The sequence below is a fragment of the Meleagris gallopavo genome, chromosome 9 (assembly GCF_905368555.1).
Source record: "Meleagris gallopavo chromosome 9, MGAL_WU_HG_1.1, whole genome shotgun sequence".
NCBI classification, from domain to species: Eukaryota; Metazoa; Chordata; class Aves; order Galliformes; family Phasianidae; genus Meleagris; species Meleagris gallopavo.
In genome coordinates this window covers 14175070-14203066 of record NC_139412.1, presented here as the reverse complement: position 1 = coordinate 14203066, position 27997 = coordinate 14175070, and the positions used below count along the sequence as shown (strand labels likewise).

At 37.8% G+C, this 27997-nt stretch overlaps 1 protein-coding gene across 2 annotated transcripts; it reads right to left on the bottom strand.

Annotated features, from left to right (window-relative positions):
- SMARCA1 (SNF2 related chromatin remodeling ATPase 1) lies at positions 1-27984 on the bottom strand. Of its 2 annotated transcripts, none has more exons than XM_085230559.1 (24): positions 27827-27984; positions 25635-25721; positions 23373-23539; positions 22357-22457; positions 22150-22250; positions 21164-21343; positions 20109-20264; positions 19725-19856; positions 18920-18988; positions 18066-18175; positions 17153-17379; positions 16566-16687; positions 16016-16168; positions 14715-14847; positions 13661-13809; positions 12903-13022; positions 12269-12379; positions 11983-12096; positions 10074-10196; positions 8371-8503; positions 6798-6916; positions 6339-6551; positions 2117-2227; positions 1-1436 (listed from the first exon to the last, which is right to left on the bottom strand). In XM_085230559.1, exons 1-24 carry the CDS (start codon positions 27917-27919, stop codon positions 1365-1367), a joined length of 3096 nt encoding a protein of 1031 aa, XP_085086685.1. In that variant the 5' UTR covers positions 27920-27984; the 3' UTR covers positions 1-1364. The 2 variants fall into 2 exon arrangements, 1 of the variants encoding a protein (XP_085086685.1); XR_014884962.1 differs by lacking the exon at positions 1-1436 and adding an exon at positions 4719-4883 and having other exon boundaries at positions 2178-2227.
- Positions 27985-27997: the final 13 nt, after the last annotated feature.

Below are 27997 nucleotides of genomic sequence, written 5' to 3'. Positions count from 1 at the left end.
TTTGTCCTAGAACTCAGTAAGTTTTTATTAAAGTTTAAGTTTTACAAAATTCAGAAGAAAGTAGCCAACAAAAGCATGAAATACAAGGCAACATTATCATCTCAAACCACTCACGAAGGAAGCAAACTGCACTGGAAGAAATTTACACATCTTCAAGGAAGGTACCATGTAAAGCACACTGCATTAATCTAGACTTGACGTTATAAGGTCATGTGTTGCTGTGGCAAGGTCCATACTAAACACCAGATCAGAGACAGAAGATTAAAGTAAAACATTAGATGTCACAGTCACTGTTCTACTTATCTGAGAAAGGCAGAGACTCCAAGGTGAGCAGGAACTATGAACCTGCTTAATAAAGGCCATTCTCACAAAGTCAAGAAAAGGTACATCCAACACTTTCATCCCCTCATTAAAATGGAAATACTAAAAAGGAGCACTCCATAGCATATCCCCATTGCTTCTGACTGACGTGCTGAATCAAAGGTAAAAGGAGAAAGAAATAAGAGCTAATTACAGCAACAGATCATCTAGCACAAGGCATCATATCTGAGCAGCCTACCAACCAAAAGATGAATTATTTTGTTTGCTACTTAAGGAAGCTATTAGTTGCACACTTCCATTCATTAGACATAGAAAATGTTTAATCTGGAGGTCATTCCAGGAAACACTTCACCCTGTGTTTAAGCACACATGCAGCCCAATAGAAACCAGTGACTAGGAAAACAACAACAAAAGTTATCTGCAGCATTTCCTTCGGAGTACTTCTGAGAAAAACACCGTTTAATTCTGACACCAAACAAGGACGTCAGCTTCATTAGATTTTTTGTTTTGTCATGCTTCTGATCTTATCTATATACTCAAAAAAAAAATGTTTGATGATGAAGGCACAATTATACAAACCTTAACATTCACTTTAAATGAGGCTACGCCAAAAAGAGGGGAGGGAAAACGAAGATGAAGTATGTTTCTCTTCAAATAATTTTAATTTTATTTTCCCACAGCCATATAAATTTAAAATATGAAACAACAATAATACAGCTATAGAATCTAGTTCCTCTTTCAAAGCAGCAGCATATAAAACATATAAAAGCTAAAACCTCAGCACAAGCTTAAAAAAAAAAAACAAGGACTGAGTCAATTTTGCTGAAGACATGAACTCACAAAATACAATACACAAAAATACTGGAATGCATAAAATATAAAGCTACACATTCTAGGTAAAGAAAGACATTGTAAAATATACAAAATTGCAAAATTAAGCCAAGGGATTTGTGGGTGGGTACCATGAATACAGAGAAGTTGGCAATTAATACTTGTAGATGAAGAGAAGAGACAGCTTTACATTTTGAATTCATTTTTCAAGTTCACGATTTAACTTTCTTAGCATCTTTCTTTCCAGAGTTTTCAGCAGCCAGATCTGCTTTTCTCTTTTGTGACTAAAAAGGAGAAAATTTTAAAGTTAATGAATTCATAGAAATGGTGACATCATATTGCTGTTTGGCAGTACATTAACTCATCAGAAAGATCAGCAACACTGATGTATTATAAGTTCCAATTCAAATTTTACAGGCAAAATCAGCAGGGTGATAAAACAATCTTAGCCACAGACAGAATTCTGCCACCCCTTCTGCTTTCCTTAAGTCCTGCATAAAATGGTCTCAATGGCACAGATACCATACACCACAAATTAGGTAAGATCAGGACCTTGATTTGTGTTTTACTGGCTTTAAAGATGACAATCCTTTAAAATAAACAGAACACTACTTATTTCTTCCTCCACAAACTACTACAAAGGGAGCAATGACAGTCCTTAGACTCAATTAGAGCCAATATATCATGTATACAAATAGGTAGGAAAAAAACAAAGAGCTTTGTTTTCTTACTAGTTCTCAGTTACTTACACTGAAGCCTCTTTTGAGGAAAAAAAAGGAAAGACCCAAGTTGTATGAATTGGGAACACCAACATCAAATCTAGGGGAGTTGTTAACACACAGCTATTTGTTTAATCTCTCAACTAACGATATATACTTGAAACCATCAGATGCTATTATCTTCATTTTCTAACAAGACATAATGGCATTCAGCCCCACTAGAAGTAAGGTGCTGCTCAACATACCGATGTGACTTTCGCTCCTCTTTTCTTCTTTTCAGCTCTTTCTTTTTCCTCTATTTCCATATTTTCTTTTTCTATTAAAGATATGAGAGTATTGCAGCGTCTCTGAAACTCCTGAGGAAACAGAAAACAAGTTCTAAATAAAACTAATTTACAAAAATAGCTGAAATTCTTGAATTCCAAAGTACTCCATTTTTACAGAGTTGGCTTTATCTTCTGAACCAACACCTCTAAGGACTGATCCAGTCTTTCATCATGTTCAGATGAAGCAAATAATACACTGCCTGCCAGCATACTTTGCCAGATTTTAGAAAGAAAGGTCTTAAGGTACATCTTTAAAACAGAGAGAAAAGAAATCCAAACCATCTTCAGCATTACTTTGCTGTGACACACAGAATCTCTTTGCAAAGAGAGAACACACTGCAGAGCTCCAAACTAGCAAAGACCTATGCAGCTTTAAGCCTAGAACCAGTGCTGAATTTTGGTCAAAAAGCACCCAGAAAGTAGGAGGCCTTCAATACTTGTAAGCAGTAAGTCTTCCATGGCATCTGAAAGCAATCTAGATTAAATCACACGTCCTTTTTTTTTTTTAAAACTATAAATGACATTTCTTCAGTACAACTGCCACAATACTTGCACTGCAGTTAATAAAAGCTGGCTTGGTAAAGAAAAATCCATTTGATTCTTGTATCCCATCTGAAAATAAAATCTCTTATGAAATACAGAACAAGTGCATACTACTGATATGTTTTATGCACACTGGGAACAGCAACTCCACTGGCTTTTCTTTCCTGCTCAAAGAAAAAAAAAAATATATATATATATATATATATATATTCTATCACAGTCATGGGGAAGAAACCCCACAGCAAAAAAAAAAACATCTTCACAATTTGACCACTACAAACCTTCAAATTCCACACAAACACTGGCATTCAAGTTAACAGTCAGCAAGTATGAGAAAGCGTGGGTGCAATCGAGCCCAGCACGTGCTGCATCCCAAACACATAACATTCTTTAGACCCCCAGGGATGACTAAAAGCAGAGAAGAGTAGAAAGATGACCACCCACATGGCAGAAGCACTTCTTGTGCTTCTTGGGATTTGTGTACGTTGCACTCAGAGACTTCGGAACTATAGGTAAAGACTAATGACAACCTGTTCCACACAAAAACGATTACTTCAACCTTTCTGAATGTCAGAGAAATTGACTTGTGCTGAATTCAAGACAAACCATTATCAGAAAGGTGTTGAGAAATAACCATGCACCATTTGCCTCAAGGGACAAATACTCTAATTTCTCAAGTAAAAAATGTCTGCCTAGATAGATTTACTATACGAGGTGCTCAGGTTCACACTTGGGAATTCCCAGACAGGCTGCCACTCCAGAACTTGCTGTGGACAGAGGACTCAAAAACAGCCTTCTCAGGAGAATCACAGAAGCATTTGACATTAATGAGCAGCATGCACACGGATTTCTGCTACACCTACTATCGTGGCATGATGAAATCCGCCTTGAACTACATGAATTACTGTATGGACTGATCCACCTCATTTTAGTGCTATGAAAGTACACTCAGTCTGAAATGCCTTGCACCTTTGGAGATGCAATTTCATTCAGTATGGCCTGATACCTTCCTCTTTAAGATTGAAAGAGATAAGATGTACTCTGCTCCCTGCTTTCATGGCTATAACATCTAGTATTGCAGGAAATAAGATGGGTGCACTGAACCATCATCTCCTTCTGCGTGACTGAAGGCACAGATGTTGGCATGAGTGTGAAAGTACAACTTCAAAGCTCTGCCAACAGGTCTGAATATTCCTGTACGTACAGCAGGTCATTTTTCTTACACTGGGCAGGGTTTGCAGAAAAGTCAGAGGACATGCACAAATTATGCCCAGAAAGCAGAGAAGCGATTCATTATTGTCACAATATTTTGCATTCTTCCTACATGGACAGAAACAAATCAAACGTGTATGCCTCCAAGCCCTGTTAAGAAATTTATCACTTTAAAGAGCACCTAAGCTCTCTCTCTGCAAACTTACATTTTAGATTAAAAATAAAATAGTCTGTTAGTGGAATAAGTCAATGAAACAATTTATTTTTGCTTTCCAATGAGAAATTTACAAAAGAAAAATAAGATGGAAGATAAATCAGCTATTTATGTGGAATTCAAGAGACATCTAGTGGATAGTAGGATGCAAAGTCTTCCTGGAAAGCCCAATCACAAATTCTTCTCAGAAATACACTCCCTGCTTAACTTGTTTCATATGAGTTTGAATGTAATAAAAAGTAACTTTGAGGTTACACGTGAATTTCAGAGTTCTAAGGAGAGGTTTTATCCACTTCCACTAAACTTACTATACATACCCTTTTGTAATGATTTCCATTTATATTTAGTATGTAATTCTTATCCTCCAACACTTCTCTTCACAGGAAGTATCAAACCTGCACAAAGCATCCACAGAAGTGAATGCTTCCACAAACATCACCATATCTGTATGCATAAAATATACTGATTATTGGCAGTTTAATCTTGACTATCCTGACAATTTAAAACCATTAAGAAAAATAAATGGATATATAAAGTGAAAGATTATTTTACCTCTGTATTTTCATATCACTCCTTCAGCTAATAGTAGAAAAACAAGTCAGTATTACTGTATATAGTTTTAAGAGAAAATAATCCAGAATTCACTGTAATGCCCTTCCTCGGTTTCAGCAATAGACAGCAAAACACTTCTGCACTTTAGAAAATGACTCCTTTCTCCTTCAAAAATAAAAATTTGAGTGAACGTATGATTAGGAAGATTTAAACATAAGATTTAACACCACCTCTGACTTAAATATGCCAAGCAAAATTAAATGTTGAGCCTTATTTTTAATTTCTAGTACCAGTTTCTATGACTTACTTGAATGGATTTCTCCATAGACAACTTAAAATTAACTGAACTTAATACTGGAGGCTTCTTTATGGTTACAATTTTACCATCAGTAATTCTTCAAACTGACATTTCAGCAAGAAAAGCTTGCTATCCTTTTTAATTAAGGGTAACCCACTGGACTACCCAGAAACACTTCAATTGCTGAAATGTCAGGCAAAAATTGTACTGTGAAACCGTAACAGTGGAAAAGCACACATTCTTACCTGTTCAAAAACACACTTGAAATATTTCAACTTGTTCTATTATTCTTAGTACTGTACCCACAATTCTGAAAAAGCATTTTATTAACATCCTGAAGGAAACTGCATTAAGTAATGCACAAGTTGTTCTGCTGCTACTGAACTAGCGTAAGTTGCAGTTTTGCATACAAAATAGTGAGTTACGTGACCAAAATGTAACACTGAATTAGAAACTGGTTTACAGGGCAAGAGGGAGTATCTATGACAGCTGCATCCAGGAGAGGGTACTTCCCCTAGATGTGTCAGCCATGCCCATCAAGCCAGCTCTCACACCTTAGAAGCAAGATCCCTTGATGTTGAGTATCATAAGAAAAACTGGAAGGACATGTTTCCCATATTTATATGTTCACATGCAAGTTACACATGCATGTACACTTCACATGGTGCAGGCTTGCACACTGTACTCATGAATAGGCTCTCAACCAAAATACAGACTATTAGTGTATTTATCTATTGAATTTGGATTTATTTTCCACGAATGAACAAAAATCTCAAGAAATTAATAACTAGAAAGCATTTACGTATGAAATTCCTATTAAAAGCTACAAAGATAATTTTAAACCAATGATTAGCTCACATTTAGCTCTGAAAATTTCCCTGGGCTTTTAAAAATTAAAGAGCAAAGTTAGAAAAGCTGAAATTCCCTCTAAGTAAGTATCCAATTCAGATGTTTTCAGACTTCAATGTTGCCAAATAATTCTGAAGAGCCCATTTCACGTTTCAAGAGATAACAATAAAACTTCCAGTTTGCAGCAGCAGTACCACTGCTACTTGCCAGGCTAGCCCTCTTCTGCATCAGTCCCTTTGGGTAGCATGTGACTTGGCAGATTTTCTGTGCATTGTGTTGTTTGCTGTGCTACAGGAATAGGTTGTTTTTATAAAAAACTGAAGTGAGAATGAAAGCCAACATTACTTTTTCAGCATGTCTTTCCTAATTTCCAGTATTCTGGCATGAATCCAAGGTATGCGATGGTACTTAAAGGAAAGATACACCTAATAATAACTGAACATAATGACTCAGTCCATGTAACCAATACCTACCATTGCTGTTCTGGATTTGATAAACCAGTCAAATCTGAACTGAGGAGCGTTGCGCACACACTGCCTTAATTCCTCATACACGTTTTCTTTGTCAAAGCCCATCTTGTGCAACATGCAGATCAAAAATCTGTCTTCCTCCTCTGTGTAATTTTTTCCTTTGTTTGTTCCATACTGAATACGTAACTGATGAAAAGGTGCTTTATACCTTGCGATCTGAATGCAAACAAAATAAGCACTATTAAATATGCAGCATGTCACCATGGATTTATTACATATTAGTGCTGATCACACACACATGGTTACTACGTAAGAAGCTAGAACTCCCATCCCCAGCTGCTCCCTTTCTGAAAGGATTCAGAAGATTCTATCCACCTTTAACCACAGGCCACAGTAAGTACGTATCACAGTAAGAAGCAATCACCCTAAATTAAATACTGCAAGTTTTTTTTTTTTTTTTACTTTGGCATCAAGGGCTTTCTTGATACTGATCCTCCGTTGAATTCTTGCCTCTCCTCGTTCAATTTGAGCCATAATTCTCTCAATGTCCTGCAGTTCATTACAACGTTCCCAGAAAACAGCTAAAAAACAAACCAAAACAATTAGTAAAATCAAGTCTTTCCCTTTATTCTTACACCTTTACTCCATTAAACCATCCAGCAGAAAATGTAGTGCAGTTTGTAGATCTGTGAAGTTTTAAGGAATTGGTAATACTCTCCCTTTTACTGTGCTAGCCAAAGACAGCTTGCACAAACCTTCATTCACCATCTTTACAGTCAACTACATAAGGTTGCTCCAGAAATAATGCCTCCTATTTATTTCCTTAGAAACTACAGTGAATATGAAGAGCACAATACCACCATTTGATACAACAAATTCTCAGCTATAAAACACTACTTTTCAACAGTCATCATCATTAGTTCTGCATTTTCAATGGCAAACAAGAGCCTGCATGCCACACCTGTGAACATCTGCACCAGTAAAGATGAGCCCTGTTCACTGTTGCCACTACTGAAACATAACTCTCCCACCTCTCACTGTGCTCACATCCACTGTTGGGTTTCCATAAGTGTTCAGCAAGTGTCAATGAATGTCAGTGGGTACCATTTGCTCATATGGAGGAATTCAGTTCCACCCCTTTGCTTCATACACCCTTCTATGTCAGACTGCCCCTCTGCTGCTGTCTGTCACACAGCAACAAAATGTACAGGACACTGGTGGGAAGGTTCAACTTCTGTCATCCCACCAACACCCACTTCTGATCTTGCAGGCCAACATCATAAAATAGGTGGAATTGCTTGGAGAGCAGCCTTCATATAAGCAATAGTTACTAACAACTGCAAGATGATCTATATCCAAAATGATTAACTGAATTACATAAAACTGAAAAAACCTTTAAGTGGGCTTCTTAGAACAATAGTGAAACTGGTTAGTAACATGAATAAACATGCTTTAGACACACTTTAATGTCAGCTCTCACTTGCTGGGGTTACCTAGTACTTCAGTTATACAAAGAACTTGTAATTTGTGGCTTTCTCCCATCACATCTTTTAATCAACTCAAAGTAAATTCAGCACTTTATAGGGAGCTCCTGATTAACTGTTCTTTATTAAGCAACAGGCGGAACGCTGCAAAATTTAATTTTGCTGAAATCCTTCATAAAATTAATATAAGAATGAAACAGGAAGAATTCTGACCAAATTAAAAGCTACTGCATAAATACCTAGCTAGAACAGCAAATATACCTATAAAGAATTATGTAGCTTCTACAATACAACCTTATGAATCTGCAAGACCACAGCATCAATGTAAGTCAACTATGGCACATTTCAACTGAGGTATGGATAAGGACAGCTGCAGACATTGCATGCTGCAAACAACTTTTTAACACAATTAAGTCATCTAGGAACAATGACGATATACTTTTTAAAAGAGTTCTTCCTATACACATCCAAATCCTAAGTCTTACAGAAGAATATGCAGCAAAAATTGTGGCTATCAGAACTAAGAAATATATTTCAACAGATCCACATACCTGAATACTCAATGACCTCCTCAGGCGATTTTCCCTCCACCTCACGGGCAATATTATCTATATCATCACGACCGTATTTCTCATTAGCTTTAATAAACTGATTAAAATCCCTCTTATTCCAGTTTGTAAAACCCTGTAATAAGCAGCAAGAGATCAAGAAGCCATTACTAAGGAGAAATATAAGACAAAACTTGTTGCCTATGTATCATTAGTTCCAACTGGCAATGCCTCTGCAGTGTCACACAGTCACAGTGGCTAACAGTTCTGCAGGATTTCCTTAACTCCTATTACCCAGGGCTTATTACAGAGTCATTAGAAGTCTAATGAGTTTTAGGGGTTTTTTTTGTTGTTGTTGTTGTTGTTTCTTTTGCATGACTCCACATGCATGTAAGAGCTTCTTAGTTTTCTTCCTCTTAAAAATCTGCTCTACAGTACTTCTGGAAAGAAAAATCTCACTGACAGGTCACTGTAGTTTCATCTAAATCACCCTTCAAAAAAGCAACAAAAAGTTTTAGGAGTGGAGGAAGCTCCATTGCAAGTGTCATTCCAAGTTCCTCAAGCAATGCACACAACTAAAGCAATTGCTGCTATTTACAACATCCACAAATTTTGAACCGAACAGTTGGATGAAAATTTAACTATGTCAAGAAAAAACCTCAAGTCTGAAAAGATGCAGTCAAACAGAAATTCTATAGCACTGTCAAATAGAAAACACGTTGTGTACCGAAGTGAATTCAGAACTGAACAACAGTTAAGTGAAATGCAATGCACAAAAATATCATTCAAGAAAGACATTACGTTTTCAAGACAGGGAGAGAAGACAACATCAACAATGTCAAAATACAAGCCATGTGCCTTAACAGCAACTTGTAAGGGTATTTCTGTGAGGAAAAAAAGCACTACAAGGAACTGTCAGTTCTACAGCTGACTCTCCTACTAGACAGCTTCTTTACAAGTTTAATATACACAATAGAAAGATTTTTAATCATCAACAGCAGTACTGACACATACATCAACAACAGCTTAAATATTCCCTCTACTATAAAGAGGTGAGATTAACAATCAAATTGTTATCTTGCAAATTTCAAGGTATACTAAGCTCAATTGTTTCAGAGAAAATTACTTTGAGATACACTTCTCCTTACAAATTAGCTTTTAATAAGCCTAGTTCAGCAATGTAACAGCCCCAAATATCAAGAAACTAGCCAGTGATAGAGACAGCCATGGCAGAAAAAGAACATGCCAAATTAAACTGGGGCAGAATTCATGAGACTGCTTTATACAGCTGTGTGAAAAGCACATGTTGATAGCAACTTGTTCTCTCCAACTAAAGCCTTTTTAGACAAAAATCAACAGACAGCTACAGTTAGAAGGAAGCCACTGCCTGGTTTCACCAGGGACTGGTGCGGGACACTGACTGCACAATCTTTGCCTCAGAAATACTGCAGACATTCAAGGAACAAGAGCTGACTAGGAAAGCTAAGAAACTTACTCAAGGACAGGAAAGGTCACTCAAAAGAAAAGCAAGTCAGAATCACTGTATCTCTCTGTAACTTCAGCGTAGCCTTCCTTTGCATGTGGCATCATTATTACTTTGTATATATGTTGCATGCCAGTAAAAATTATTATACATGTATAGTTACTTATATAAATATATTTATACATGCACACAAAATGTAATACTTGACCTGTCCTTATTTTACCTGTGTTAATAGTTTCTCTTTCTCTTCAGTTTCCTCAGGATTCAGAGGCATGGACTCATCTATCTTCTTTTGTTCCTCTTTTTGCAGCTGAGCTGCATTGGGGAGATCAGGATTCCTGGGAACCTGAGATCCAAAGCATCAATAGGCAATAATGAAATGTTACTAAAGACATTTCAATGAATCCTGCTTTACAATCTAGAAGTGCATGTTAAATCTCACAGGACTGAGGTGGTAACCTGCACCCACTAAACATCTGTTATCACAGAGCAAATCCAAAAAAGAGCATCCTACACCTTGGCTACTTTGAAGGAACAAACCCGTAATAAAAATATTTTTAAATACCAGATTACTAAAATACTTTTGTGGCTATTTAACTACTGCAAAATTGAATATCCTCCTGTAAGACAAGATAAGGTATTTATTATTTATCTCTGCTTGTTCCCTCTTGTCTCATGTAAGAAATGGAAAGTTGCTTCTCCTGTAAGTAATAAACTCACTACTCTACTTTTTTTTAAGAAGCTTCAGTTTATCAAGGTATTATCCTCCATCTGTTGTCCTCTCCTCTGTAAAACATACCTGATGAAATTTTCTATGTACATACTTTACCTGGTAAGTGAACTGCTATTGCAAACAAATAACAGCTTTGCATCAACAAGATTGTATTATGCTTCCTATGTCTAGCCATCTAACAGCCTTAATCCATTTTCCTTTATTCACGTTTCATTTCTAAAAGTCTAAACACTTGTTTCATCTGGCATTCCTTCAGTTTTCAGAAGTGAGCAGCGACCAGCTTCCTCCTTTTCTAGGCCTTGAGTTTCAGTCTTCCCAATTCCAATTTCAACTCTCAACCTCACTGAAGCATTCACTGAAGAATTTCTCTCAGCTAGTTTTACTTCCTTTAATTCTCATCTATCCTGCCATATACAGAAAAATCTTTTTGCTTCCTATTAGGCTTTAAGACATCTTCTGCCTTTCCTTAAAAAAGAAAACCAACAACAAAAAAACCACGCTGCCAATATTTGTTGTACTCTTTTGCAACGGCAGTTTCCTATCTTGCCTCATATGACAGTTTATGTTCTCCACCACATTTTACAAATGCTTTCCTCTCATCTCTCATGAGACGTGGTTGTTTTGCAGTAAGGTACGTGTCTGGAAGTAGGGGGAACTAATCCAGTTAATCAACCAACAGCGGCACAAGCAATGAAAATCAACATCAGAACACAATCAGTGCTCACTGTTTTACCAGGAAAATGTCAGCAGGGAGAGGGGGAAATTCTACTAACACAGTAGGGAAAAAAGGTAAGCCTCTTGTCTTTTCTTTTGTAATACATTCAGACTTGACATCTTTAAACATTTTATATCCCAACAAAACATGAGGAAAATTGATGTCACTTTGCTTACCATCATATCCACACAAAGCTGACTTCAATATTACCTGAAGTTACTTTCTGCATAAGATACACAACAACTATGAAAACCCACACCCCATACTCAGGAAGGTGATCTTATATTTGTCAAAAACTATTTTCTCACCTTAGACCACATATCTTTTTTTTGTGAGGAAAAGTATATTAAGCATCAGAACTGCCTTCAGTTTTTCCACTCAGTCTTATTGCTTGTAACCCACCATAAAACACGAGGATACCCACATAAGACATTTTTAATAGAGGAAGGAATTACAGACAACTTTTTTTACTCTATTATGGACCAGAAACAGGAGGAGAGACTTCAAGCAATTTTCATTCAAAATGAGAAACACATTAAAAAGAAATAAGACCAGAACAATAATTTAATAGTCTTATTTACTTTATTTAGCTCTTTTCAAGAGAATTTGCAAAGAGAAATAAAAATGCCATTTATGAATTTGAAGTAGGGGTGGGGAGGCAGAGGAGGGAAGAAAAAGCATTACCTTATACCCTATTGTCTTACGATAATACAGAATTTCTTTTTCCAGAAGTTCAAATAACCGCGGTGGAAAAAACTGGAAATCCTGAATATTTGGCTGCTTTGGAGGTCGTGGAGCCTTTAAACACAGAAAGGTATATTAACATTACATAAGCTTGATTTTGAGTATTTAAACTGCCAAAACTGAACGCATTAATTTTATTACCAGTATAGGATGAGAGCAGGGGATGCAACAGGGGAGAAAAGCCAAAGCAGCACAAAAATAATTTCCATACTCAGCAGTTTCTTACCTTTGGGACTTTGGGTTCACTGACACGAAGGGCTTCTCTGAAATATGCATCAACTGCGTAATTAGCTTTGCGTTCTCGTTTGGGAGGCTCTATCCACTCCATCATGCTCAGCTACAAACAGAATTGAATGACAATACACTGAAGAACAGTGAGGGCAGGCTATAGTCTTACTGTGGGATGGGCAGATACCTTTACAGTATTCTACTGACTTTGGGCACTTGAGGGAAGTTATGACTTTACTACTCAAACACCACTGATGGTCTCGGGCTGTAAATACTATCATCTATAATGATACAACTGAATTGCTTCTCTAAACATCCCAATTAATAAGCTCTACCAGAACTACAACGTTGGCAAAAAAATCCATTTGCTAGCAGTGAATTAATCTTACTGAAGGGCTTCAATTAAACATTATTAAACTTACAGAATCATATTTCAAGACTATGTTGTATTAAGCTGACTTCTTGTAATGAAGTTAAAGAAAAATCCTGATGCTTGTGCAGAGCTAAGTGAATCCCTCAGTGATTTCTACCTTCTCAACACAGCCTTTTTAGCCACAACATTTCTAGAGGCCCAAGCATACAGGCTATGCTAAACTGAGCTCTCAAAGACTTGTCATCCTAAGGAAAATTACCTTTTGTTTTTCTCTATAATCTTCACCTTCAAAGTTGTATAAGCTCATCTCTGTGTCCATAGTGAAGTTTCTTAGAGAGCTCTCCCCCATTTTCTGCAGTCGTTCATTCATTTCAGCTGTCTAAAATACAAGAAGATATTTCTAGGTTTACTCAATTTGTTCTGTTTTCAAAGAGAAAAAAAGCATTCATCATTATTAAAATCATTTTACATTTTTTTTATGCTTTACACTTTTACTTACATTTTCCTTATTATCGAGGAGAGATGCCCACAGCGTTTTCCAATTTTGAACTGACTCTAAATCTTCCCATTAAACTGAAACTACAAATGCTGCGATGTGGCCCTACAATTATGAGATTTAACTTCAGATTTAATTGAAATTTATGCCCAACAGTTTGGAGCTGAAGTGCTAGTTCATTTTTTTTCCCCACCCATTCCTCAGTGAAGTTCCATAAAGATTTTGTGTCGATTAGAATTGTTGGCATAAAATTTACATGTTTCTAAAAACCCAATGAATTAAACAATGCTTAAGACGCAGTGCTCAGTCTGAAATGGTGGAAGTAATTACAACTCACTACTCCTACTCCTTCCCAGCTTTGAGAAGCTTTGAAATATTTATGAATAGTAAAGTAATAGGTGGGCATATAAAGCAGATTTACATAATAATTACACCATTCTTGTCTTCTTCTGTAAAATACACTTTGCATATCTATTTTTAATGTTTGACACACTTCAAGATCTATATAAAACTGCTCTAACCTTCTTTTCTCCTCTTTCTAAAATAGTGGTTATGTCTTCTTCTGTCAGCTCACTGTCTTTGGAAGCAAAGACATGAGTAGCTCCATGCCGGATCATTTGCAGCATTTCATCTTTTGCCAATTTGTTGGACTGCTGGTCTATGAGCCTCCCTAGAATTAGAAGAAATATTAGGAAAGCTATAGAAAAGGTAAAAGTTCCAATAAAAACATGAATACAGAGGATTTTTACAGTTCTCTGGCAGCAAAGAAAAAAAACAAAAACAAAACAAAGAACCAAAGAAAAAAGTTGCATTTAACTTGAGCTGAAAATAAACAGAAATTGGAAACTTTTAGGAAAATACAGAATGCAACAGTGGGTCATGGATCAAGCCACAGCAAGCAATTTCACAGTCAGATAATCCATTTTGTATTTAAGGTGTTACTCTTGCAAAGTTAGCTGAACTTAATTTTGAAATAGGGTCTTAATATTAAGAGTGACGAATTATTCTGCAATAACCACTAAGTAGTATTCAATCTCTTTAACACTCACTGCACTGTTTTTGACTCATGTGAATGCTTTAATTTTTCATAGACCTCTATTCTCTATCCCAGAATCTCACCAGCCTGGTCTTCACAGACCATCACGATTTTGACCATTATTCATTTAGCAGCCCATTCTTTCAGAAAGGAACAATTCAATGGCTCACAAACTTCACAAACTCAGCTACAGAACTTTGGTTTTTGACAAACTGTTCTTCCCCGAGCTTTTACACAAAGTCTCACAAAGCCACTTTAATCTTTACTAAGCTCAGATGTGGTAAGAAGTACAGCTATTCTTCAGTACCTTGTTCATTTAGAATCTCTTTGAATCTGTACTCACATCACTCAAGGAAACAGTTACTTCAAAAATTTCAGCTGAACAATTGAATAACTTCTGCATTATACTTGAATTTAGCATACTGTTACTATACACAAGGCCTGCTTTCTCTCTGGCTGTACTTCTGTACAGCTGTTTAACAAATACTTGAAGGTACTGAACAACTCCGTTGCAGAAAAAAATATATAGCAGTTGATACCTTGTTGTATAACTATAGAGTCCAGCCTCAGTTTTATTTCAGCTCTTTCTACAATCCTCTCTTCAACAGTATTATCAGTGATAAGTCGGAACACCCGTACTGGTTTCTTTTGACCAATACGATGCGCACGATCCTAACAAACATAAATTGATGAGTGTTCAGCAACAGAACTCACAAGCAATAGACAGTTAGCTTGCTACATAAGCAGAAACATCAAGCTGAAGCTCGCATGAATTTCTTGGCTCCTTGCTTATTCAGCAGAATACAAAAGTTGCCTAGCTATATAGCTGGCTCTTACACCTTCTAAATTTGAGGTCCTTCTATTGCAAGAAATACATCTGCTTCATTGTAAATGCACATAATTAAATGTCTGTGTAAACTGCAGCTGTGGGATATACGTATACAAGCCCACGCTACCTTCAGTTCATGACAGAAGCGCTGAAACATAGCATCCTTGGCTTGACAGCATTAATTCCACATGCAAAGCCCATGCAGCTAGAGCTTCAATATCATAGCTGTCCCAAGTTGGCTACAATAAATCATCAGTACAGAGCTCACAGTGTACAGCATATGAAGCTATGACTAACATTCTGTATTTACATGTATCAGAACAGGTGGTTATTCTCTCTGCAAAATATGAATACAAGTATTTTGTCTTCAATTAAAAAAAATGGTCCTTTTGAGTGCTGGCACCAGCATTCTCCGACTGTCCTTTCAAACAAGATTCATGTATAATATACCTGAAATTCCTAAAGCTCGCAAATCACGCTCAGCAGTTTGCAGGAATTTCATCTATGACTGGTAAACAACATGCACCTCAGAAGGAGGTGCGAGATATTCACAGTAAATACTCAATGCACTTAACATTCAAAAGCAAAACTGCCCCAAGCATGCAAGAAGGCTCATGACATTTTTAGTCCACAAATTACATAACTTGATTTTAGAACTTAATCAGCAGTCAGAAAGAGGAAATATATTTAAAATATATTTAAAATCAAATAGTAGGGTTTCTTGTCCCTTCTTTACAAGTAGATGATGTTACACTTCTGCAGGGAAAAAAAAAAAAAAAAAGGCAATTTGCAGAAGCATAAAATTTCCAGAAAGGTTCAATACAGTGCTGGATGTTTTTGTTCTTTTCCTGTTACTTTGGAAACAGCCAAAGTACTTTAACTGATTCCTTAGTTTGCTGGTGATAGATTTTAAGAAGTAACAAAAAGTAACTAAAAAGAAAGTTCTGGAAATATTCCAACTTGAACAACAACAACTTCAACAAACCACCACATGTCAGATGATTAACTCACCATGGCTTGCAGATCTACTTGAGGGTTCCAATCTGAATCATAGAGAATAACCACATCAGCAGTTGCCAAATTAATTCCTAGACCCCCAGCTCTGGTACTCAACATGAAAATGAATTTACTGCTGTTGGGAGCATTAAATGTATCTATTGCTTCCTAAAAGAGAAGAGTATTTTTAATGCATTACGGTTGTCTCCAAAACACTGGTTTGTTTTCAAAGAAATGCCTTCAGAGTTTAAAAAAGAGCGTTCTATGACAGCACCAGAAGCATCCATGTGGATAGTTTCACCTGTGCAAACCTACTCAGTGAACAAAACACTCAGTTGTTCAATTAGTTGAGGAATGCATGAAACCTACTTTACTATGCACTTTTGATTAGAAAAAAAAAGTCTTGCTGCCTTTCTAAACTGTAACATTTTTTTCTTTAATGAATCATTCCTTTTAAGGAATGACAAATATCATTCCTTAATGTATCACATACCTGATCACAACAACAGTTGGATAACGAATTAAGGTGTAAACCAGACATTTCTTGCTTACATATCTTTCTTACCTCTCTTTCCTCATGTGGCGTCTGCCCATCGAGTCGGCAGTACTCGTACCCACGCCACATGCAATAATCTTCCAAAATATCCAATAAACGGGTCATCTGACTGAAAAGTAGCACTCTGGAACCTGACAGAACACAAAAGCTTCAGTCGGTTTTACATTTTTACGTTAATTTTTATAGAGGTATTGCACTAATTTAAGTAAGTCTCTTTAAAAAGTTACTTTTCTGATATTGCTTTAACTTCTCCTCAAGACAGGTTGATATTCTCTATAGAAGAAATATAGAACTTAAAAACATGGTAAGATGTGTACAGACACAGTCCTCTCATCAGAAAAGTTCTCAGTCTCTTCTCTAGCAGTAGAAACTTTTCCCTTTCCTTCTACTTACTCTTATCACTACTCTTCCTCACCATTCTTATAAGGCTTCCTTCCACCAATCCATGCATTAAGGTCTACTGAAAACTCAAACAAAACCTCACTGAAAATAACAAATATTCACTGAAGACAACAATGAGTCTCTGCATGCTTTAAAAACTTAATTTTTACCTATGAGGACTGCTTAGATTGTTACTGCTCACAAGCTCAACTCACCTTGCTCTCTGAGTTTTGCCAGCAGTTTATCCAGAACTAACATTTTACCGCTGTTAGTGATGAGATGTGTGTCAGTGGTGTAAGGAGGGCCGGGCTCAGCACCATCAAACAGGTAAGGATGGTTACAGCATTTCCGTAACTGCATCAGGATGTTCAGCAGACGCATCTTATCCATTTTCCCAGCTGAATTTAGGATATCAATATCTTTCATCAAGATCCTTGTATACCTGAAGTTTTACAGGCAATTTTGAATAACTCTCAGTTTTTATTTCATATTTAAAGCGTGAATGAAATCTGCAAATCCCAATCACTAATTTCCAGAAGCAGGAGCTGTTTCTGTTTACTTAAATAATGAGCCATTTTATTCTCAAACTTGGAGAAAACATCTGACTGATACTAAGCACTTATAAATCAATACCTAACACGAAAGGCAACTTGCCTGCAAGTGTCAGTGATCTGTCACTCACAGGGTTTTCTTCAGCTTTTCTTACATATGACTATGAAGTTGATTAAAGATCTCATTGATTCTCCTGAAGCTGCTACGCTGACCTGTCATTTTCATTTTCACTTTTCCTTGGGTACATGGCTCGTGTGGCAACATGTAATTTCAACTCTGAGACTCTTTCTGGCACATACCTAGTTGCATTTAACAGAAATAAATAAAAATGAAACTTAACAGGCATACATTTTTTCCAAATAAACTTAAGAAAGGTTCTGCTTTATTCTTTCCATCCCCTTTTATTACAATTCCTGAGTTCTTCACAGCTTGTGTACCTTTACAATGCCTCAAAAATAGCTACAAATAGGCTTCTCCATTTGATTGCCTTAATATGCAACTACCAAGAAAAATCTTCACAAAGAGTTGAGGCGTTCTTTATCAGAAAAGAATCTTATTTCAGTGTAAGTAACTCACCATTCCCTCTGCATTTTGCTGAGTCCAAGATAAATTTTTACTTCTTTCTTTGGAGGCAAACTCTTTTCAACTTCAGCCTTTATGCGACGCAATAAAAATGGCTTCAAAACCTACAAAAAATTAGAAGAGTTTTTTCAAAGACACATTTACTTAAAACTGATCACCTGAAATACAAAGTTATTAATTTCTGTGACATTTACTCCAAACTAATCAGCATCTATTACTGTCACAGTGACTCCTTCTGAACAATTCTGCTACAGTCTGCAAAAACGAAGTGTCCACAACTACACTCTCAAGTTCACACTAAAAATATGCAGTATTACAGATTGCCATACTCATCCCAGCTGCTGTCCAGAGCAAGAACCAAATCCTTATAAAAGTCTATTTCCCTTTATAGTCTTTTTTTTCCCCTCTAGAGATGTAAACAAATTACATCAAGATTTCAAAGATAAGCACTGTATATTAGACTTCTTTTAGTGTAAGTGATAAAATAAATCAGAAAGAAGTCTTATCTCATTCACAGCAAACCAAAGATGAAGACATGCCTCTCGAGGCTTGCATGTACCCTGTATTGGTTTAGTACTCAGGATAATAAGTTGTTTCCAAAAGGTCTCAAAATTAGTTTTGTATTTTATGCACAGATTTGGTCTGCTTCAAAACAGTAACACTACAAAAAGTGGTGACTAAACAGCAAGTTCCAGCATTTCATTCATAAGATTCATCTGGGCATTTCTGTAACTCAGTATCTTCACATTCATCTTAACTTCCACTTAGACAAAAGGAGAAATATTTTTTTCTTCACTTATTTTACACCACGTATGCTAATGATGACACTTGATAAAAGCTTTACTTACAGCATGAAGTCTTTCTACAAGTTTCTGATCACCAAGACAATTTTTGGTATCAAACCAGGAGTCAAAATCCTGTGGGAAGAAGCAGCACAACTAGCATGAACTATTTTTACCATCTGTGATGCTAACAGACAAGTATTGACTCTTGTTCACTCCAGCTGAGCGACAAATGATTTCTATGAGTAAAAGAAAAATGGGGCCACAATTCTTTGCCAGCTACCCAGAAGATTACAACGTTTAAGTCAACTGAGTAACTCCACTGATGAAAAACATTACTACCATGTTCCATTTCCAATGTTACTCCATGCTCACCACTGGAGTATGCACGTTCCTACCCTCAGTGCTTGTTTAATGGTGGGACAAGAGTTAAAGAAGACAAAATCCTGAAGAAATGTGATAGAAAACATGACAGCAAAAACAATGTAAGTAATGCATTGACATGGGAACATAAACAGTGAAAGATGACTCCAATTCTCAGTGAAGAAAGCTTATGCACATTTGGATGTGCTCAGTTTCCATTCTGTACTACCTTCCACAGTTCTACTCCACTTTGCAAAGCTCTATTTTTCTCAAGTATTAAATTGTTAATGCCAGTCTGAGGCCTTATCTGCACTAATGTAATACACTATCTTAACTTCAGCAAAAAATAAAAAATAAAAAAAACAAGAAAAAGGTCTATAGCTAGGCAAAGTCACACAGCTCCTATTGAATCCAAGTTTTCTGTATCTGATATCTCTTGCGAGGCTGAACATTCTTTTCTACAGAAAAGAATCAAAACAACAAGATTTTACTTCCAAACTCTACTTACATCTGCAGAATTAAAGACATCAGGTAGAAGAAAATTAAGCAATGCCCACAGTTCATGGAGGTTATTCTGTAAAGGAGTCCCTGTAAGCAGCAATCTGTTTGTTGTCTTGAACTCCCGGACAATCTCTGACAGCTGGGAATACAACAAACAGTTGTTACCATAATGTACATTTAACATAACCTATTTTCATTGGTTTCTGAAACATGAAATCACATGAACTGAATTTAAAGACGGGGATATTAAAAATTAATATTTACAGCCCATCGTCTCATAGCAAAAAAAAAAAAAAGACAAAAATCCCACATACTTAACATTAAAAAACTGCTAAAACCAGAGAGAACATTGTATAAAAATATCTTAAAAAGATCAAATATTTGAGCTTACCTTAGATTTCTCATTCTTTATTCTGTGTGCTTCATCAATTACTAGGTACCTCCAGTTAAATTTTTTGAAGACTGATTTCTCTTTAATGACCATTTCATATGACGTAACACAAACATCCCATTCACCAGGCATCATAACGTCGCGGATAAAAGCAGCCTACAGTACAGCAAGTGAGTTAATAAGCTTTTATAAAGTAGAAATATCTTTGCAATTCATGAAAATCTCTCTCTGCCAGCAGTAGTGAAGCACTAAGTTAGTGCACAAAACAAGTCTGAACAATACTTTGTATAACTGAAAGTTACTGTCACTAAAGCTTTCAATCCTTCCCACTTTATGGGGGAAATTATTCTGTACAGAATTAGATACTTACTCCTTAGTGTATTTTCTTTCTGTAGTTGAAGTACAGCACAAACTGAGGGAGCGAAAGAAAAACATCACACTAAACTACCCAGTCCAAAACACCTCCACTAACAGGAAAGTTGTTTTAAAACAGCCCACCTAGTCCCCCTCCACCCCACTTCATAAAGGTGCTATTAGCAATAGAGATCCATGCAGTCCATTTGGAGAACCAAAGAAGTCATTCCCCACTTCAATCAACAAGCCACCCCTCCACTGAAGTCAAAGCCAACACTGTAAGGAGTGGAAGCTCTACAACAGAAGCCTAATTAGAGGGCTGAGCATAGACACTGGATGCAAGTACAAAGTGGGAGCATCACCTAAAGCAGGTGAAGACAGAGGCAACAAGGTGAGAACAATAAAGGAAAATGAATAAAACTGTCACAATGCAAATACAGAGGAGATCAAAGATAGCGCAAAAAATCAAGAACAGGTTAGTCACAGACACCTGTACTTCAATACCAATTTATTATTTCACTTACTGATTTGTATTTTATCCTTAAAGATACAAGTATAACATTTTGCATTTTCAATGCTAACATAGTTAAAGACTACTGAAAAATACTGTAATTAAGGAAGTGGCTTAGGAAGATTCCATGCCCCTAGATGGTGGTTTCTGATAGAAAAAACACAGAATGGTTTAAATGTAGAACACTTACTCTGGCATCTTTATCTCCAATAAGGCAAACAGCTCGTAATGAAGGAACCCAGCGTTTAAATTCATTCATCCAATTGTGCAGAGTTGATTTTGGAACCAGGACCATATGTGGCCCGGGAATGTTTCGATAATGCTTCAGATAGCCCAACAATGCTATTGTTTGCAGAGTCTTACCAAGACCCTACATTGACAAGAAATGGAAAAAAGAAACCTTCTGAAACAAGATACAGTGCAGAAATAGCTTCAAACAACTTTCCTAGTGCAGCACTTTATTGCAAGGTACACAACACAAGTTTGCCATACAGTATCTTTCATTATATTACAGTTCCAGATGTGAAAAAATCTAACTGCTGCAAAATGGCACATACGACTTGCTGCAGATACAGTAAATACTAGAGGTACTTCAGTGTTAGAATTTCACCCAAAACAACATCCACTGAACAAACAGTCAAATTCATGTTATCTTATACATATCTTGTTTCATCTTGTTTATAATTATTCTATTTTGACCAAAGAACTCTTCAAATACTCTAAAGATATAACAACTTGAACTCCAGATGCAAAGAAACTGAAGAAACTAATTTTGTTTTTGAAACAAAATTAAAGCAAAAATCAAGCACGAAAATCTTGGACTTTGAGGTTGCACAAATTCATCCTTCTGGGCAGTGCTGAAGGAAGGACTTTGCACACTGTTGTTACTTATGAACATACTAGTCACATACAAAACAAATAAATGTGCATCCATTTCTATCTATTCGAATTACACACGGACTCCCATTTACTATTTATATAACTGGAATAGTAACTCCTTGAATAATATCTCTTCCTTGTATTTTTTACTAAGAATAACGTAATGCACAAAGCACACAATGTACATTCAGTGATGGGAAACTGAAGGATATAAAAAAAAGAAAATATACAAATTAATTTGAAGCAGCAGAAAAGGGTGGTGAATTCCTACAAAAATTTCCAAAGATTACTGCTTACCATTTCATCTGCCAGAATGCCATTAACGCCATTTTCATACAATGAGATCATCCAGTTCAGACCTCTGACTTGATAATCTCTTAGCGTCCCTCCTTTCACATCTGCAAATGTAACACTTCTCTAAGTAGAAGAAAACTAAGTATAACAATTTAATTGTGTTCTGCTCATCAGCTTCTCATCACTTCAAAGCATCAACAGAATACTCACATGAAGGAGACTCCTCAAATCGAATACACACGTTAGATGTTTTTCGACTTTCTGATAACAGTTCTTCATCTTCTTCTTGTTCTGTGCGCCTGTGACGATAACTAAAGAACACAAGATGTGTATAGGAAAAATTCAAAACACTGGCTATAAAACCTAAAAAGAAGTTATCACAGAAATGATCATCTACCCACAATGGGCATCTATGTTCCAGCACCCTGACCTTTGGCCATAATCACGTACTGCATATCATCTATTCCTCCTGGTTCATTCCAGCTGTAGCTCGGAAGACCGATATGCATCTCTCTCCTCCAGTCATAGCTACACTAACAGGTATCGAACACTCCTTAAGGCACATTTTAACAAGCAACACAGCAATGCAATACCCACATCAGTGGTGAACTTAGAATTAATTACTTGTTAAATATACCATTAAGAAAATTCATGTACTTGATCCCAAAAATATTTTTAAGAATTAATAAAAAAGTTTTCTTTTGTAAACGTTTTAAAAATTGTGTTCATTTAAACATAACCCCTCAGCAGCACTACATGCAGAGTAGGTCTAGATTAGGAACTAGCATGGAAAGACCTGAAGTGAGACAGCTCATGCTGAGGATCCAAGCCCAGCACTACCCAGCACTGTTAGAACTTGGTCTGCCTCTGCTCTGGTCCCACTGACACGTTCACAAGTGGCTGGAGCAGACCTGGTGTGTTTCTGGAGAGCATCTTGTAGTGGAGTGTCATGCAAAAGAAACTGAGTTCATGCCGTCTTCACAGCACAGACCAGAGAACAGCAAATAGCAATTACCAAGGATTTTACTTTAGAGGTGCTCTCCTGATCCAAGGTCATACTAATGCAGAAGATCCAACATGCAAAACAAATCCACTTTTAAAGAAACTATGATACACCACTGACTACAGAAGTTCTGGACTTAAAGCACAGTCACTATTACTGAATAGATACATTAAAATGAATAATTTTCTTGAAAGCTTAAGTCAGAAATAACAATTAAACATACTCCCCAGCTGAGATCAAACTCTGCTTTTCATCCTTCTTTATCCGTGGACGTCCCAGCTTGACTTTCAGTGGAGATGTTGGTGACTTTTGTGCTGCAGGCTGGATAAAATGAGCGAAGAGTTCTGTCTGCTTCAGGAGGAATTCAAATCTTTTTGCACGATCTGCTTTCTAGTTTCCAGACAGAAATAAAATCAGTAACTGTTCTTCATAGAAAAAAAAAGTGTATTTTTCTTAAGAAACAGAATTCAGATACTCATGAAGACAAGTTCTGAGCACAAACTCAGACAACTCTCTGCCTACTCTCAACCAAGAGGGCTGCAGACACCACAAAGCAGCTCTTGAGCTCCTTATGCTTACAACTCTGCATCTTTAGAGCACCCAGTTGTAATTTGCTGTAGTTCAAAAGGTCCTTCACAAAAACCACAGTAATCTGGAATACAATCAAGAGCTGATAACCTCATCCCCACAACTCGTCTCACTTCAGAACCCCAGAATTAATAAAAACAACTCAAAAAGTTTACTTGGATATATTCCTTACGTTGACACAGCACCCCAGTAACTACAAGGGTGTGCTTCAAACGATATTTTGAAAACATCAATTCTGAATCTTAGCCTTTCGCTTGTCAGCATCAAGACTTTCTGGACCTTACCCAAGATGACACTGTGGTAGCTCTGCTTTTAGAAGTATGACAGAAGTAACAGGGATGCACAAGCTCAATAGTGCTTGCACTAAAGTTAGCGGCATTTACTCTCAGATTTCCAATTTCAATCATGAAGCACATGCACTTCACTATGAGCACAGCAAAACTCTGTGACCTCTATATATACATGACTTAAATACTTTTTAAAAGAAAAATAGGACAAAATGCAAAACCTATCAGGTAGAATACAATTGCTATCACTTCTTTTATGCCATTTCTAAGCATCACATAATGCTGTATCACTTAAACCAGTTCTCACATGATTCATTTTGTAGGTTACAGTGATACATAAAGTTAAACCGCAGTTTTGTACCATGTATTTCCTAAAAAAAAAAAAAAAAAAAAAAAAAAAAAAACACGTGAACAACAGAATGCTTTTCTGTAGGTAACTTACACATAAAAGCATGTGCCACAGCACCACTCGGTCAAAGAAAAAGGTAGTGAATGAATCCTGACTGCAAGGCAATGTCTTGCCACATGAGGGCAACGTATTCACAATACACTGATTTTAGAAGTGAATAACCTGTCACACAACACTTCCAGTTTATCATTCAGCTCATCAACAAACAGATTTACTTGTGTTTTCTATGTCTAAAAATTAAGTAGTCATTCAGGCAGGTATCAACTTTTCTACATCTAACAGTGATACTCTTCCCTGGCTCTTCTGGCTTCACAAATACTACTGCAATTATTAGGCATCCATTTGATGTTAAAGCTTCTAAGAAAAAAAAAAAAAAGCAGCTTCAACCAAGAACTTCACTACATGAACAAGGTTTGCAAAGTCTACTTATTTTTGCTTTCTTAATACAAAAGTTACCCAATTATCTCTCTTCTTCAGTGCTCCCTTAATTTTTGTCCTAGACAGATCCTCTTTTGCTCTGAGTAGATATTATGAGGCATATCAATATTTGAAACCTTTGTATTTTTGTATAAGAAACTAGCAGCTTCAATACTGCTTTCATTTAAGTGACCTCTTTTCATTTGGTGACTGGAAAAAGAGAAACAATACTCTTGTTTCTAGGAAAGGGAGAAAGAAAGACTTAGGGAACTACAGGCCAATGAGCCTCACCTCTGCACATAGGAAGATCGTGGAACAGATCCTCCTGGAAGACACATTAAGGCACACATGAGATGGGAAGGTGACCCAAGATGGCCAGCACAGCTTCACCACGGGCAAAGCGTGCCTGACCAACCTGCTGGCCCTTCTAAGATAGAGGGATGGACAAAGAGAAGGCAACTGATGTTGCCTACCTGGACTTCAGCAAGGCTTTTGACAGGGTTCCACACCACATCTTTATCTCTAAATTGGGGAAATAGAGATTTGAAAGTTGGACTATTTGGTAGATAACAGTTGGTTGGATGGTTGCAGCCTGAGGGCAGTGGTCAACAGCTTCACACCCATGTGGAAGCCACTGTCAGATGGTGTCCCCCAGAGGTCCCACTTGTTTTCCCTTTCCTGCATGGTTTCTGCAGGAACTTATTACTTGCAACTTTATTGATACAGTTCAAGCAAACAAAGGCTAAAAAAAAGCTGCAGCACCTTTTGTTGTGAAAAAACTTACCATCTTCTCCTCATATTCTGGGTCAATCTCTTTTTCAGGCCTGGCTGCCTTCGGAGGAAGTTTGAGTTGAAATGGAGGATCATTTTTCTGGAATTTAAATTGCAAATATCAGCATCTTCATTTAACAAAGCAAAGATAACAAATTTTAAAAACTAATTATTTCAACAGGAAATGATTGAATTACTTCACTCAGAACAGAATTCACAATGTTACTAGCAAGTAGGAGAGATGGCCAGACAAAATGTAAAAATAAACATGAGGATGAGACTCAGCTTCAACTTACAAGTAGGATCAAAGTTGGAAGGACCAAAACAAAGCACTAGGAGAGGACCAAGTTCAGTTTATCACAGAACTTAGTTGAAACGCATAAATTCAGTATCTCAAGAAGATATCTAAAAAATAAATGTGAAAACTAGAAGTGTCTTTACTCCGATTGTTAGCACTTCTACGTGAATAACTGGAGTTCAAAAGCCTCAAAGTGAAACTGTAAACTCAACTATTCAGGGCCTGGTAGCAAAACCTGACCAAAACAGTACTAAATATCTAACAGCTTGTCAAGCAGAATTATGCTTACTTACATTTCAGAATTGTTACTGATAAAAGAATCTGCCATCTTACTCTTTAACTTTAGGCAGAGGGATGCAAATGTGATGAACAATTCCTGATGCTGAAGAATGCTTTTAAAGTTTTGGCCCAAAGCTACAAATCTCTGAGGTGATGAGCAGTACTAAGTATATAATTAAGCTGTTTGACTATTCAATGATTTTATAACTGCCTGTGTTCAGTTGCACAAGACTAAGCAATTTAGTTGCAGGAAGCATTCAAAATATTCTACACTAAGTCACTCTTTATATACATATTTATTTCCTGAGTTAAGCAAGTAGACGAACAGAGGTGTGAAGCTTATGCAGCTCCAGCAGTGTAACTGCACAGCCGACACTTCAAGTCTCAAGGCAGAACACATTTATGTCCCTGCTGCCCCTTGTTTCTCATTACAGTGTTTCTGCTGATGGCACCGAAATAATAGGGGAACCCAAACAAACCAAAACAGATTACACTATTGTCATCAGGTTTTGGTAAGACACGCACAGCACAAGACCCTCCTGATCACTTGCAGGAGAAAAGCATGCCGTACTTCCACTGGAGTGCTGCAGTTCTGTGCTGGTGGAGCTGACAGGCAGCAGGAACAAGCATCACAGTCCAGAAACAATAGACCTCGGCTACTTCAAGGATCCAAGATGCTGCCTTTGACATCTCTGCCAGCCAGACCAACAAAGCCCTGAGTGCAACAGTCCTAAGCCAGGTGGGTCACCACACACTCACATAAGTACTGCAGGCAGCTTTGGTTCACACCAATCTTGCAACCAAGTACTTCGAGCACACATTATGAATCACAGCAAGCAAACACCTGGGCATTCACTGTGTATATGCAAAGCGGAAATACACTTAAAATAACTGTTAGGGCTATGACTGACTGTGAAGTAAAGTAGCACAAGAGGAAAGGGGGACCGCAGGTTCCATTATATTCAGTTGTCCTGCAGCTTTTTAACTACAGAACTGTGAAGCAGACCTGCAGCCCAACTGAGGCGGGTCCACATCCTGAGCAGGAGCTCCAGCATCCGTCCTTCCAGCCCTCACAGAGGCACAGGCTGGCAGCCATCTGAACCATTCTCTGCTTTCTGCAGGTATTACAGCTAATGTATTACTTCCCAACCAGTCTTACAGAATAGAGGACATTCCCCTGCAAAAATAACCCTTAAACTTCGCCTTCCAAACGTCCGGCTAACGCTGAGAACTGCCGTACTTCAAGGCCTTCCTGCACAAGAGCAACGCAACAACGGGTCAGGAGTGCTTTTCAGCCAGACTTCCACGCACCGAAACACCACCGTCCCCACTATCGGTATTTCCGAGCTGTATCGCAATGACGGGTCACAAGCGGTCCGCGCTCTCACACCGAGCTCCCGCCGGACCCTGCGCGGCTCCCAAGGGCGCCGAGGCCGCCCCGCCCGCCTCTCTCACGGAGCCCGCGCTGCGGGCAGAGGCTGCGGGCGAGGCGCCAGCACCGGGGCAGAGCGCACTGAGCACGGCTCCGGGCCCGGGGCCGCCACGCAGGCAGAACCGGGCCGTGCCGCGGCCTCCGCGAGGGTCCGGCGGCTCCACCACCCCCCAATTCCTGCCTCCCACAGCGGTACCTCCTCGGCGCCGGGCTCCTGCGCGGAGGCCGCGGAGGTGGAGGGCACTTCGCCATCTGAGCGGGCGGAGGCGGCCGCGGCACCCTGCTCCATTTTGTGTGCGGCGGGGGCGGGAGGAGCGGCCCCTCCGCCCCCAAACACGGCGCGGCCCCGCCCCGCTCAGCCCTCGCG